This window comes from Trachurus japonicus, chromosome 14 (genome assembly GCF_045865225.1).
Source record: "Trachurus japonicus isolate A0001 chromosome 14, Traja_1.0".
NCBI classification, from domain to species: Eukaryota; Metazoa; Chordata; class Actinopteri; order Carangiformes; family Carangidae; genus Trachurus; species Trachurus japonicus.
This window is the reverse complement of record NC_140920.1, coordinates 21,296,033-21,312,035: the sequence shown is the minus strand read 5'-3', so window position 1 is coordinate 21,312,035 and position 16,003 is coordinate 21,296,033. Positions and strand designations below refer to the sequence as shown.

The window sequence follows — 16,003 nt, the reverse complement described above, 5'->3', positions numbered from 1 at the left end:
CTAGATGTTAGAGGGAGTTGTGTAAGAAGGGTTTTAGACATAAAAAACACGATTCTCTGTTAGACTTTATTAGATGTTAGTTCTTAGTTCTTTTTTTTGAGGCATTAAATTGAGTTGTGTCACAAGCTGAAAGAGAATTGACCCCCACCCTGGTAGAAATGCTAGTGAGGAGAGCGCTTACTTTCCCCGTGGTTTAAACCTCAGGCACTGTGGACCCTGACAGCCCAACACAGTGCGACAAGGTTTCTCCCAGAACCACTGACAGACCGGCCTGGCCCACTGTGACGTCCAGCGGCGGCCATGTTGGCTCCACAGCTCTGTTGCTCCATGGCCATAAAAAGAGTGCGAATGGCTTGTTTTGTTGGGTGTTGCAGGGAGCTGAGACCACACTGACCCAACAGCTAAACATGAGCAAATTAAAACCCACCCTTTACATCTCTTCTCATATTGACAAATTCCAAAACAAACAACAACATTAAAAAAACAGCGCCCCCTTCCTGATTTGTGCTGTGAAGCAGTTCAACTGATTTTCTGCCGTACGCCTCCAGGTGGGTTAAATAATGAGGAGAAGCCTGAACGCCTCCATCTCTTCTCAAGGCGAGTTTGTGTGAAAATTAAAATGTGGTTCTTTTTTTTAAAAAACTGCTAAACATGGCACCTTTCACTTCCTGGTTTCAAAGGCTGAAAATAAAAAAAACATGCTAACCGCTTGCTGTTGGAAAATTCTTTCTGCAGAAGAGAGGGAAAAAACAAAAGAAGCCTAGGTCACTAAGATCAGGTTCTCACGGTCAAGCATTATGTCTCAATCAGTGGAGACGGTCACACGTCACAGTTGGTCTTTGGCCAGACGTCTCCTCTGTCAGAGGTTCTGGTTTCGCCCTTTTACAGATTGACTTCGGTTATTAAGGCTCAACGGGCAAGAGGTAAAAGAACAACAAGTGCCCGGAACACACACTCGTAAAAATCTTAAATTCTGATTACGCGTTTGTCTCAAAACATGCACACTCACCCAAACACACTCACGCACACACACACAAACACACACAAACAACACACGCAAAAAACACACACTCAGAAAAGCTCCCCTATTCCCTGCGTGAGAGTTTTACTTGTAATCTCAAACTTTTTGTGTTTCCTCTGTCTATTTCACAGCCTCAGAACACAACGAAAGGATCTGAAATCAGTACTTTAAAAAAGAAAGAAAACAAAAGGGTGCCATTCTGTAAAAGAGCACCGAACATGGCAAAGAAGAAAAAGGAAAAAAAAAAGAAATGAAGGCCTTATTTTAAAAAAACAAACAACAAACAGCAACAACGACGCATAAAAAGCAAATACTGTTATCGAAGAAGAACAAGAAAGGTGGTGCGGGGGCAGAACACGCAAACAACAATAATGTGATTGATACAATGAAAACAAATAAAATCTTTATAAAGTTCACAGTCTTGTAGCTTCCTGTACCAGGGGAAGGGGGGGGGGGGGGGGGGGTCGAGGTTCAGAACAACATAAACTACTTTAACATCTCAGCATCAGACGCCTCAGATATGTTTTTGCCTCGAGAGGAAAAAGTGTCTGATGTGACTTCAGCCGCCGTAAAAAAGCTCACTACACACACACACACACACACACACACACACACACACATTACACTCATACACTGATATGCAGAGTTGGGAAGCTTTTACTTTGAAAATCCACTGCAATTTGGTCTATTTTAAGCTTTTTCCCTAAATGGCGCACAGTGACCACAGGAAGTCAAATTAAAGGATCCTGAATCAGACAGAATTTCTGCACATAATGAAAAGGACATTAGAGACCGTCTGTCCCCATAGAGGGGACTTTTTGTAGGGGGGGGGGGGGTTGGCTCAGAGAGGCGCTGGGTGTGGAATTTAAATACTTTTTTTTATCAAACACTTCCAGGTCTCAAGGGCTGGCATCAAATGTCTGGTCAGATCTGTCGTCTTTATTGACTTACTGTTTATCGGATGATTCATGATTTATGTGGAAAGTTCCTCAATTTAAAACAGCAGGGTTAAAAAAAAAGGTTCCAGATTCCTGTGAAATGTTCATGTGGTGGAAGATGACTCATATTTGCTTCCAGAAATCCATCCTATAGGAAATAGTGGCCTCATATAACTTTCCAACTCTGGATATGTACAAATCATTTAAAAAAAGAACAGAACAGCTGAAAAAACATCTGTTTTAAGATTCCCCCTGTCGTTTCAGTTTAAAAACACACACATTTTCTTCCTCCTCCTCCTCCTCCTCCTCCTCCTCCTCCTCCTCCTCCTCCTCCTCTCCTTTGAATGGATGGATGCATGTGATGGATGGATGAACGTCCCTGCTGCTGGATGTCCTTCAGTCCATCCTCCTCCCTCTGATGAGGAGACGTTATTATAAATGTGAGTGTGGGGTTGGAGGGTGGCAGGGAGGGGCGTCAGGTGGACGGTGGTGGCGGCGATGACAATGTCTTAACACACACACACACACAGAGTACTGAACAGACACATTCCTGATGTTCCTGCGATTTCAAGATGAAGAGGAGGAGGATGAAGGAGGTACAGTGTCTTCTGATGGGACTTAAAACCCTACCAATGGGGGCTCAGCAGAGGTGAGGAGGGGGACAGGGAGTAGCAGAGGTCCATGTGGGGCGGGGTGGGACACTGGTACAAGATGTGCTGTGAGGGACTTTTGAGACGTCATGGTAAAGGGGGGGGGGGGGGGGTTGATAGGAGTCGGGGGAGGTCCAGAGTTTTCACATCATGACGTGGCGGCGGCGGTGCAGGGAGAGGTGGTCGGACCGGGAGAAGGAGCGATCGCACTCGGTGCAGCGGAAAGGTTTGATTCCTGTGTGCTTGCGGAAGTGTCGGGTCAGCTCGTCGGAGCGGGCGAAGCGCCAGGTGCAGCCCTCCCAGGTACAGTGGTAGGGCTTTTCTCCTGAAGGGGGGGGGCAGACCAGGAGAGGAGGAGTGAACGGGAAGAAAAAGAACGAGAGGAAGTAATAATACATCACCTAACATCAAGTAAAAATACACAGAAATAAATCGGTATCACTTTACATAAAACTGTCATAACCATGACATAACAGCTGTCATAAACATCAATGAATACTTATGACAGCTGTCGTTAAGTGTCATTCGGTAAGTTATGTCACTTTTGATGCAAAGTTGACATTACTCAAGATGTCCTTGTTATGAGAACTTGACATAATTTTTAAAGTTTGGCCATTAGGTCTACTATGACAGTTTAAATTGTCTTTATGTCAAGTTGTCAGAACAAAAACATCTCAAATAATGTCAACTTTGCATTAAAAGTGACATAACTTACTGAATGACACTTAACCACAGCTGTCATAAGTATTCATTGATGTTTATGACAGCTGTTATGTCATGGTTATGACAGTGTTATGTCAATCTGATGAATACCTATTCAAGTAAAGAGTTACTAATAAATCTAACAACCCGTGTAATCCTGCTCACAACAGACTTTCTCAATTATCTTCCCCTGTGTTGTTGTTGTGTGTGTTGCTCGGGTCTCACCTGTGTGTATCCTCCTGTGGGCTTTGAGGTGGGAGCTCTTGGTGTAAACTTTTTTACAGCCTTCATAGTCACACATGTGGATTCGCCTTCTCTTGATGTCCGGCGAGTCGGGATCGACGGGCTCCAAGTCCATGACCGACCTGAGGGAGGAGAAGAAGACGTCATCAACTGCTGATCACTGATCACGACTCTTTTTACTTGGAGATAACATCGACTTCTAGTTTCAGCTAGAAACAGTCCCTCCTACTTTTCATTTTGGGATATTTCAAGTCTATTCTGTGATCAAAACTGCAAATGTATTTCATGTATGAATATTTCAGCTTTAGCATCACCGGCAAGTTCACTCAAAACAACGTTATAAGTAGTAAAAAAAGAGGATGTCTAACTATACTTATGATGCTCGTGATAATTTCGGTTTGTTTAATTATGTTGTTGATGCTCATACCTGGAACTCCCTTCAACAATCTCTGAAAATGAATTCATTTGTTACCCTGGGCCAGTTTAAAAAACATGGTCATAATATGCACGCTTTTGAATGCAACTGCTTCAAAAATAATCCTAAAATTGTTGATAATGCGTGATCGTATTGCTGTTTGATGTATTTTTATGATTACTGCAATTGTTTGTGATTGTTGTTTTGATTTGATGTGCTCTCGACATCATTGGAAATGAGGGTTTACCCTCAATGGCTTTCGAGATCTAAATAAAGGGTTAAAGAAAAAAAGAAAGAAAGAAAAATGTGATCAGTTTTGGCTCACATTCATGTTATATAAATAGCATCGTGAATACACAGTTTTTACCACTGGCAAATTTTGTGGATCGTTATCAGAGATGGTCAAGTGTTTCAACTGAAGCTGTCAAGTCAAAATGCCAGAATTAGTCAGATCAGGCTCTGGTAAGAAAATAAGTAGAGTGAAAAAACATTTCAATAGATATTTAAATGTTTATTTTCATTGTAAACTAAATTTTTCTCTGTTAGTCTGATCTTTTATGTCTTTGTTATGTGCAGTCATTTTCTATTCATACACTTTTTTAAAAACTCATTGCACCAGGTTTGTATTTGGAACTATTCCACCTGACTTGTTGTGTCTCTTGTCAGGCTCAGGTGAGTTGGAGAGTGATCCACCAGGGGGCGTCAGAGAGTCACTCTGTGCTCAACAACTGCACAACTGCCTCCACTTCAGCATTTCTCTCTCTGTCTCTCTCTCTCTCTCTGTTGTTGATTCCTTTGTATCTCCTCAGCCCGTCTATGTTTTATTCTCACACCAACAAGACGGGCGATCGCGACAAGCTGAACTCACTCACTCTCTCCTGTGTCACTCTGCTTCTCTCAAATCACTGCCTGCAAAGTGATATGATGATGACAGTGTAAATTAAGCTGATTTGAAAGAAACACTGCTCCCCCTAGCCATTTTTACAGGGAGGTGTGACGGCAAGCTGCATTACGTAACCTTGTTTACACCCCAGTTTTGGGACAGCCCTGCCCAGCAACACACACACACACACACACACACACACAGACAAACGCACACACAAGTAACCACACACACTTTTTCACTCTGTTTCTATTAAACAGTCTATCTCCTTCTGCTTGTCTCATACGCAGACACACGTACAACTGTTAACCGCACCCAGAATTTCTGTTAGAGTCAGGCGACCTCACCCACTGGGTGTGGCAGGAGGTCCATCCTGATCTAACTAGTGAACACACTGGCTGGACACGCACACAAACAAGTTTGCACAGCCATACTTGTTAGGACACTGCATTGACTTGTATTAGTTGTGGATAGTTGCCTCACCTTGACCTGAGCTCCATTCAACTTGGCTCAACTTGTTTGACCTTATTAGGACCAGGCTTTTGGTCCACATGAGGACTCATGGTGCCAACAAGGTCAGTGTTTACACCAGAGGAAGAGGCGACAAGCACACAAACCGTGTGTGAGCCGTGACTGACACACCAACCTTCACTCTGCAGACTCACAATCTGTCAAATGTCCAACCTTTGCTTGAGAGGACCAAGTGTCCTCATTTATTAAGTGTGTATTGAGCAAATGTAGACACACACACTCTACACATGCACACACTTGTTTCCCTGTGATCCAGCCCGGGCGTCTCCAGTGTGCTCTGCTGTTACAGCAGGGTTATATAAGGTTATATAAGTGTCCAGTCATGGCAGCAGTATCACTGCAGTAATGTAATTAGTCAGGAGGCTGCAGGCAAGGCAGGAGGAGGTCCCACACTAGGACCGCATTTCCCATAAACTTCGCTGAATGTTATCTCTCTGTGATGCCTTGCTGACTTGTATCATGGACTTTTGACTCCGATGACATCATGTGTGGTTTATGGTATTTATATTCTGTCAACAGTTTTACAGATGGATTTATTATAGAGGGCTGGGGATATCTTTTTCTATTGTTGTACCATGATTGGCCACTGGGCCAAAGGCTGACTCTCCAAGCCGTATCCACATGCACTATATTCTCACAGAGTAAGGTGAAAAAAATCAATATTATCCTCAGTGCACAAGGATGCAAGGATGTAGTCAGCTTTGCATAAAGACTGGGAGCAGCCTGAGTGAAAATGTCTAAAAATTATCATCTCACATTTACACTTTTTATTTGTTTTATTTTGAAGTCCTGATCCATAAAACGATATACTATGTGTGATATTAAGAACCATCAGGTCGATGTCAGCCAATCAGAAGAGAGGAGGCTCTGGGCCTTTCTTCTGCTGCATGTTGTTCACCCTCTCTCTGTCTTCCCATTTCCTGTCTCTCTACAGCTGTGTCTGTCAATTAAAGGCCTAAAAGCCTCCCAAAATACTTAACACTTAATAAATACATAAATAAACAAAAACACTTGGTGGACAAAATCCGGCAAGAATGGGAGGTGCATTGCTGTGACATCACAACGTTACAGGAAGTCCAGCCGGCTGGTTTTAAGTCTCAATTTCTTAATACTGGCTGTGTGCATTTCTCTGTTGTGATGCCCCATGTGTCATCCTCTGGGCGTGTCTCTCCATCCATGTGTGATCTTCTGGGTGTGCCTTCTCCTCCTGCCTGCAGCTGCCTCGAGTGGCTCAACACACCTGAGCCCTGTGTGGTGAAGTTACTGCAGCCAGTTGCTCACTCTCTTTCTGCTGCTCTCCACAAGCACACCACGCGTTGGTTTGGTTCAGTCATGCTGCTTTAAGTTACCTTTTTGCTTCTGTTTCACATGATCAACAACTACTTTGATGATCTAATTTGGTTTATTTTGGTCAGATTTGGTTCAATTTGAACATTTACATGTTGTTGTCTCCCTTTTTATTGTAACTCTTTGAGCCAGGGTGTGGCAATGTTGGCCACAATACCTGATTTATAATCATACTACACATGGAAATTTCTCTTAATAAAATATGGACCCTCTTAGTTATACTGAATATAAAACTGTCCTTATTTGCAAACTGGACTGAGTGAGCTGAATTTCTAAAAGGTTGTGGGCAAATGATTAAATGTTGGCCGTCCATTCTATTGCTACATTTTCCTCTACGTCTTCAGCAGGTGCAGGAATCTGGACTCACCTGCATGCTAATGTATGAGACCCTCACATTAAAGCATCGCTTCACAGCACCACTAGCGGTCAAAATCCCAGCGCACCTTGAACACATCCCCACTATCGCTGTGTGACTATGATGACCCACTTCTAAGTGTTGTGTTCTCAGCCGAACACCAAAAAACTAAAAGTTGAGAAGGAAACCTGGTACTACGCTGCACATATGTTCCACATGTGTTGCATTTCATGTACTTTTTTCATGCGTGAATGTTTTATCACTCTACATCTGTGTGAAAACAAAGTGCTTTTCAGTGTGCGAGCCTAAATGTTGCTTGTGTAGCATGGGCTCACCCTGCGTCGAGGCTCTGGGCGCTGAGGGAGGCCGATCCCGACTCCGTACCGCTCTCTGCATCGCTGTCACTCTGATACTCCACCGGAGACGTTGAACCTGGCTTAATACGAACTGCAGAGAGGACAGGAGGAGGAGAGGAGGGACGTGAAACAGGAACAGCGGTGAAAATAGGAGGAAATTCAGACAGATGGAAAGACGGGTGGAAAGAAATTGGCGTAAGACCAAGTGACAGAGAAAAATCAGAGAATGAAATTAGGAAATGGAAGAAACAGAGCAGGGAGAAGTGAAGGAGTAGAAGAAGAATCGGGGGGAGGTGTGGAGTAGGGGTGGGGGGTAGAGACAGACAGAGGAGAACAGCAGGGGGTTAATAACTTCTTAAACGCCATGCCTGGATTCCTGCAAGTTAGCACGACAAAGACTTGCTCCAAGTGTGTGTGTGTAGTAGTTAGGTGTGATCTGCTGGGCTGCAGAACTGATGGATAAAATTTTCCGTCTGAGCCCCCTCCCTGCGTCGCCTTTCTCTGCGTGTCTCCTTGTTTCTACATCTTCTCTCAACATCTCCAAACGTGTTCACTTCCTGTCCCCCTCCGTCCTCCTCCCGTCTCTCTCCACAACCTCTCACAATGTCAGCGCAGAGGGAAGACGACGTGAACAGATGTTAATGAAAAATATTCGGCAGAAGTCACAGACGACGCTAATTAGCAATTAACTGAGAGATAAATCTCTGGAGGCTATCGGGAGTCTCTGCTGGTTGTCCTCAAGTTCTGGAAAGATGTGATGAATTCAAACTTTTTTGTTTTTTTGTTTTTTTCCACAAAGGAGGGGAAGTTGTTTCAAAGTTGTGCTTTCACTTCTGAATCCTTCATATTTTCTGCTGAATTCTGGGTATTTGTAGGTCACATCTCTCAGTGTGGGATCAAACTTGATCAGAGGGCATGTGAACCTGCTGCATTCACTCAATATACATAAAGTGTGTGAAAGAAGTCTCCTCAGCTCTTTCAGGTCATCTGTTTGGTCTCCCAATGGAGCATTTACCTGCAAAAGAGCTGGATTCTTTTACACAGTCTGAATATTAGCCACAGACTAGCCACTGAAAAAAGAAACATGACACTAAATGTTTGCTATTGTTGCCTCATGTCTGCAGGATGTGTGAAGAAGTGACTGTTTGCTAACAGCAACTCAGTAATGCTGACCCGCAGGGCGACTTAACAAGCCTGTGTTCTGCTGCCTCCTCTCTGGTCGAGGCCTGTTTGAGGCGAGACACACAGACACACCCAGCAGCAGTAATGTCACAGCGTCATGGAGCACACCTGTGCATCACTACAGCAAGACGAGACGTTACACCGCTGAAGGTCAAAACTCTCAGGGGGCGGGGTTGAGTTACTATTTAAAAGGTCAGTGCTGTGTGTAAAGTTGTTTGTACTGTTCCAAAAAGACAAAAAGAAATCTGGTAAAGCAGGTTTAAACTTTTGTATTCTTTTATATTTAAAATGTATAATTTGATTTAACACAGATTTTGAACAAAAAATCTAAACTATTCTTTTCACTAGGAAATCTGAGGAGTGTTTTGTGCCAAAACAAACCAGTCGGGTGGAGAGGATTTTTTTTTTATATCCTAATTATATTTATGGGTATGTGCTGGAAGCAGACATAGCTCTGTTTATTGTACAATGGGCGTATGTGAGAGTGTAGACCGTAGCAAAACCTGGATCCAGCGTAACTGAGTTGCATAACTCAGAAGCTCCTGAAGTCACTCTGACTGATATGATCATTAATTCGGTTTAATTACCTTGAATTAAAGGAAAAACACATGAAATTTGAGTTACGGAGGTGAGGAGATACATTGTGATATTGCCAAATAATCTGTCAGGACTCATTTGATGTGTATAGTCTTTACGCCCCCCCCCCCACCCCCCTACCCTCCTCTCTCTGCCTGTGTGTCTCTCGCCCCTGCCTCACTCCCTCTTCTCTTTTCCTTAAATTCACAGCCTGACAACTTCACAGGCTGCAACATTTTATGAGCTAGCAAAGAAGAATTTCTGCGTCAAAATCAAACTAGAGATCAATTAGGTCTGAAAACATTATGAATGAAAACAAGAGCGTCTCCCCCTCCTCCCATTCCACCCCTTCCTCCTCCTCCTCCTCCTCCTCCTCCTCCTCCTCCTCCTCTTCTATCTGCAGGAATGTGGCAGCCATACTGTTCAAAGTCCGCCCCGGCTGGAGACAGGGAGGAGGGGTTGGGTGGCTGGAAGGGTGACGCAGGGAATTTGGGTGGAGTATCTGTGTGTATGCGTGTGTGTGTGACCCTCCCCACTCCCCACACACACACACACACACACATACACACCAAAAGAAGTGTTCTTTGTCTCTGGAGACAATTAAGCCGCCCCCGCCCCTCTCCACCGCCATTGCAGCCTCTTTTTCAAAGGCACAACGACCCGTCTCCTCTCCTCTCCTCTCCTCTCAACCCCTGCACCCTCTCTCCTCCCCATCCTTCCTCACTCACCCCCCACCACCACCACCACTACCCTCCGCCTGCGCCTCACCCACCCGCTCTCGCTCTCTTCCTCCATTCTGATTCTACCTATCCAGCCCCCCCCCCCCCCCCCCCTCCTCATTTTCTCTCCCACACAGAGCCACGGCACACAGAGGACCAGAGGCAGCCGGCTGGCCGCCTGCTGCTCCTTCTCCTCGCAGGTAAAGAGAGTATCAAAGTTCCCATCATCCCCTCTCGCTCTCATCGTTTCTCCTCTGAGAGACACAACCGCCACATCTGTGAAACGCAGCAGCCGAGCAGCATCTTCATACGATCTCCGGACAGGTGGTTCCTCCGCCACCGCTGACAACTGAGCCGTCAGACTACTCAGTAGATTAGGCGATATTAGATTACATCACGCCTGAATGAGCCCTGTGAGGAAACTGCATCAACAGTCACTGTGCTAACTGTAAGTGGCTGTATCGCCGTGCAATTATGACCCAAACTGTCCCTCGTTAAACATGTTTACACAGCGACTTCCTGATTTAACTTTGACCTGCTGCGCTGCACTGTTTCCTGTTTACTACTCCTACAGAAAACTGTGGCCCAAGCTGCAAAGATATGGTTTAAAGCAGAGAAATACTTCAGAGCATCTCTCTTTTTATTTCTGTTTATCTCAAGCGTGGATGTAGGAGTCCAGGGCGTGTTGCCGGCCACGCCACAGCACTGTTAGGTGTTAGGTGTGGCTGCAGGTGCAACACCGTGAAACAAGCTGCTATTCAGTCTGGAATTAAGGTTACTCCTCAGTACCAAAACAATGCTGTTCCCACTTGCTGAAACATGCAAACAAGCAAAAGCTGCCAAGCCTGGCCTCAAAAGCCCAAATTAAATGGAATCAAAACCTCATTAATGTGATACAATTTGTTGTGAAACACTAGATGTTTGACTGAAAGGGTATTAAGAGAGAGAGAAAGAGGCTGAGTTTGTTTTGACAAGTGTAAAGATGTTAGCTATGGTTGAAGTTTTTTTTTTTTTTTTTTTTGGACATATTACCAGCTCTGCATGAGGTCTGGCCATTTGAACTTGTTTTCAAGCCTCCACATCAAAGGATTTTAAAGATTATATTGCATTTTACACAAAAGTCACAAAAATAACTCGGCATTCTTTAACTTCAGTTGATTCATTATCGCTGTATGTGACGAACAGTAGCAGAGTAACTGACTAATCATCATGTCTCAGCCTAAAGTTAGACTTGTTTCTCTTCATCTAGTTGAAAGGTTCTTGAAAATCTGGATAGCTACAGTTGTCCAACAGGATTATTTACTGTATGCAAAACACAACACAACTGATCCCGTGTATTAAATGGGCAAACAGAATTCCACTGATTAACCTGTGACGAGGCACACCTGTTACCTTCCAGGTGACTTCCTGCTTCAGGTGAAGCCAACAATGCGTAAAGCATCCAGGTAAATGGAGGCTAACTCAAGTGGTTATGTTTGTTTGCTTTATAATTCTCTATGTGTCATTTCTGTGTATTGTTGTTTGGCAATGACAATAACAAAGAAAAATCTATGGATGGGCGGGTGTCTCAAATGCTGTGATCGTTAGTTAACATCATGAAATAAAAAGGGGAAGGAGGGGGAGAAGGGGAACGTATGATAGACTGCAGCAGAAACAAGATACGGTGAATTAGTTTTCTATCAAATAAGGAAATTCCTCTTTTTCTCTCTGTATGCATCATTGTGTGACCTCACACAACCTTGACAACTTCACCTTCACCACTTGTGAAGACAGCAGTAATAAAAGGTGGGGCCTATAGTTATATTATTTTGTGTGTATTACATATTTCCCCAATTATTAGTGAAGTGGCAAATCAATGAAGTGTTTCTCTCTGGTGTTAGATTTGTTGGGTTTAGATGACAATTTATGGAGGGAACATCGAGGGATTACATTGATTAATCAGCCTGGTTATCATAATCATAACTCAAGTTAACACAATGCAGATTTAATACTGAATCACTATACATCAAGAATTCTTAATATGGCTTCCAAAAATCAGGAGCAAGCTTGGAAAAGTATAGAATAGTTCCATGCCTGGAGAAAGCATTATGGGAAAGAAACCAAAAATGAGGTAAATCGTGACACAATAGCTCCAGGACATGACATCACAGACTGTGGAGGTGTGAGATAGAGAGAGAGAGAGTTCCCCTCCGTCGTTTACATTCCTGAGTGGAGGCTGGTCTGGTCTGTCTTTCTACTGAGCCTGAACTGAAGGGGGTTTACTGAGGGACTTTACTGCAGTTTATCAACGGGGCGGAGGCTCTGCTTCGCCAGCCTGCCTGAACAAATGTTGAGCTTCCCCCGGTGTCTACTCAGGGAACAGATCACGCCTCCTTTAACCTCTTCCTTCGTCACCGGTGTTTAATCGATCGACCGGACGGCCCGGAGTGTTTAAGATGGCCCCATGACGCCATGACAGCAGGACACACTGTGACTTTCAAGTGTTTTTCGTTGACCTCCTCTTCCCCACTTTCTGCAGAACTGAACACCTTTTCACAAAACCTAGGGCGCCTGAGGAGGGGAAGTCGTTCAAGCGTGTTGCTCAGGTACAGGGGGGAAAAACAAATCTCACATCATCAGTTATTCACGACATGTACAGCAAGTTCCTGTTTTGATTTATGAGACATCTTGAGACTTCCCCCCCTGCAAAATATCAGAGGACGGAATCAGCTGCTGAAACACTGACAGATGAATTTCAAGCAGGAACATTCTTTTTTCTTTTTTTTCCCGCACCATATGTAACATTTCTTCTTCCAGAAGTTTCCTCATTTTAAGTGAGAATATCAATCATCTGGCACATATGGAGAGCATCCAGAGTGACAAAGATAGACAGGCAGACAGACAGCGAGCCCGACATACCGCTAACCACAAACACACGCCATCCCCCCGTTGGGAGACACACACACAAACACACACACTGTACTCCTCTGAGAACCCAGAGCTACCCATAAAAGACAGTGTGAGCAAGCGTAACCGAGGCGCCGAGGAACAGTGGTGTGTTTGAAAGTCAAAGACGGGAACAAAGGAGAGGAGAGATCTGGTCATCCAACAACCATCACAAATGGCCTCCCCTCTCCTCACTGATGCATATAGCATTAAAAGAAATAAAGACGCTGTGAATATTCATCGCAGAATTAAGGACCTTCCTGCCAAGTGTTTGATAATACACAGTTTTCTCTGGTCATAGCAGCAGCAGTCTGAGTTCCTTCTATAGGCACAAATCCCATAATGTGCATCACCGGCAGTGGCAACCATAGGATGCATGGGGAGGCCCTATGGTGCAGCACAACAACAACAACAACAACAACACACAGCATGTGGCTCCATAAATAAGACAGAAAAGTTCTGTTCAGTTCTCTGTGTTACTGTGCTTGTTCAAGCCATGACACACATAAAGATGTATTTTTAAAATATTATCTTTTAATGGCTGAAGGTGACAGAGGAGGAGGACATAGCCTCATCTGAAACTGAGCCTCACTCACTGCTGCCTGTGTGCAAATCTATATAGAAAATTATAGAGGTTGTGGTTTGGACATTTCGCATACGGTTGGTGTCGTGTGGATTTTGCCTATTTACATTGACACCAGCGCAGCTACCGCTAGTGAGTATGTGTGATTTAGTTAATAAGCTTGTTAGCATGCAAATCTGTAAACCAACAAGCCTGGCTCAAGACCTCTGATGTGTTTTTTGAGTGTTGGACTCATTGAGTGTATTTAAGATTAGGGTCATCATCTTCCTCAACCACTCACCAGATCCTTCTGAGCGTCCATCGCTGCCTATGAGCGGGACCGTGATGGCTGCCGTGGCGACGCCATCGGTCGGCATGGTGGTGTAGACAACAGGCAACGACTGCACCACCACGGGAATGGTCTGCAGCTGGCCCACCTTGCTGGGCATGCTGACCGAGGGGATGGTGTGGATGACGTGCAGGATCTGCTGCCCGCCAGCGCCCTGCGTGGCCAGGATGGAGCCCGGAGACAGCACCTGGGGAGAAGGAAAAAAAAAGGAAAGAAGGAGCATGTGAGATGTTGTTCTAATCCATGGGTGTCAAAGTCATTTTAGTTCAGTAAAAAACATAAAACATGATAGGTAATAATGAAACAGTGCATGGAGAGGCAAAAAACCATGATGGTCTTATTTGAAGCCTCCACCTTATAATAATAATATTAATATTACAATTTCATGTACAAAGGCACAAGATATCAGAAAACATGAAAAAAAAAATAATAGTGACTAACAACAATAATATAGAAAAAAAAAACAGAAAATATAAGTGTGTGTGTGTGTGTGCACGTACGTGTGTCCATTAGCAACTCATGAGCAATAATAATAATAATCAGGGGCCACATTCAGCACAATTTGATCTCAAGTGGGCCAGACCAGTAAAATAACAGCATAATAACCTCCAAACTAGAAAATTTCCTCTCGGGAAATTTTGAATGGGCCACGGGGCTACTGCCGGTTGTGCCATCTCTGTCAACATGGGAATCAAACCCACGATCTTAAGGTCAAGACAGAGCTGATCAGACAGACACATGATCATCTTTCTATAAGCACTGATATGGAGGAGCTGTAACCACATTAGGTTAACTGTGTGTGTGTGTGTGTGTGTGTGTGTGTGTGTGTGTGTGTGTGTGTGTGTGTGTGTGTGTGTGTGTGTGTGTGTGTGTGTGTGTGTGTGTGTATCTTGTGTAGTAGGGCCAGGACTCAATTAAAACAATTAATCTAATTAATTAGAGGCTTTGTAATTAATTAATCGCAATTAATTGCATTTTAATCGCATATAAATATTTGACCTGAGAACAGTGAGAAGCATTTTTTTCACATGGATTTTAGTATACCATTGAATGACTGAATAGCTTAAGCAACAAAACATTGTTTTTTTTTTCAAGGTGGTACTTAACCAAGACCAACATGCAAATTATCGATTAATTCATTAATCGATATTTGATACAGATTTAAATGGTCTTTCCTGCCAATACACTATGATGATTACTGTAGTATTTAACTAGGCTACATAAATCACAGTAGCATAAACTGATTTGTTGAACGGACCAGGTGATGGGCTGACTGGTCCTGTCTAACTTCTGTGTACTGGGTGCCATTGTGCAGGGTGTTAAGGCAGCCTTCCTCCACTGCAGTCCCTATGGTCCTGGACCCTCTGGCTGGTGGGGTGGGCTGCTTTCAGCTGGGGGGGACTCTATCAGCTGCTCCCACGAGAGGCATTTGACGCATTTGACACCAACAAGGTTTAACTTTAAAACCAGATTAAATCATGGTTTAAGTTTAAATTCTGTTGCACGTTAACTGTGTTTTAATCACATGAAGGTGTGTGTGTGTTTGTGTGTGTGTGTGTGTGTGTGTGTGACTGTAATCACATGAAGCTGGCTCTAGAGTCTGTGTGTGTGTGACTGACTTGACACATAGTTAGTTAGTAGCTGCATCCTGTGTCAGTCTGATTTAGCTGTGTCTGTGTTTATAAACATTTAAACGAGCGCCAGGTGGATTGTTTATGAAGTTAACGAGCTCTGGCCTGAGGATCAAAGAGGTTACCACGGCGATAGGGGCCCCCGCAGGCTGAGACAGACAGAAACGTGGAGAAAAAGAGCCATTTTCTGCCTCTGCACCGGTCTCACATTTAGGCTTAGGGTGAGAAAACGGTAACTCCTATCAGAACAAAACACAGATCAACGTTGCTCTAAGGACGATTTGGTGTTTCTACAGTAAATATTTTGGCGACGCTGGCAGTTTTAAAACATCAGGCCGTTCTGCTTCTCTCAGAAAATATTTGTATTGGACTCAATGAGGAGCAGAGACAGACGTGGCCGCACTTAGAGGCTCAGAGTTTAAATTCTGTAAGTCTCTCTGATATTTTGAGCAGATTAAGAGATCAAGGATGAGCTCGTCTACAAACGTGCCGGAAATTATGTGTGTAGAGTGTAAATTGTGGCCGTTTGGAGTTTGGATAGAGAAAAAATCTGGAGTTTTTCTGGCATCTCTCCCACTCTAACCGATGACGTCACGCACTCTGACACGAACATTCCGT

At 44.0% G+C, this 16,003-nt stretch overlaps 1 protein-coding gene across 2 annotated transcripts in view; it reads right to left on the bottom strand.

Moving 5' to 3' along the window:
* Positions 1-2,092: 2,092 nt before the first annotated feature.
* Positions 2,093-16,003, bottom strand: part of klf8 (Kruppel like factor 8) — an 80,171-nt gene continuing 66,260 nt past the window's right edge. For both annotated transcript variants that reach the window (XM_085798328.1, XM_085798329.1), the window contains exons 4-7: positions 13,707-13,941; positions 7,421-7,532; positions 3,537-3,676; positions 2,093-2,934 (exon numbers count right to left, since the gene is read on the bottom strand). In XM_085798328.1, coding sequence (XP_085654454.1) covers positions 2,753-2,934; positions 3,537-3,676; positions 7,421-7,532; positions 13,707-13,941 — 669 coding nt within the window. In that variant the 3' untranslated portion in view covers positions 2,093-2,752. The remainder of the gene's footprint in view (positions 2,935-3,536; positions 3,677-7,420; positions 7,533-13,706; positions 13,942-16,003) is intronic.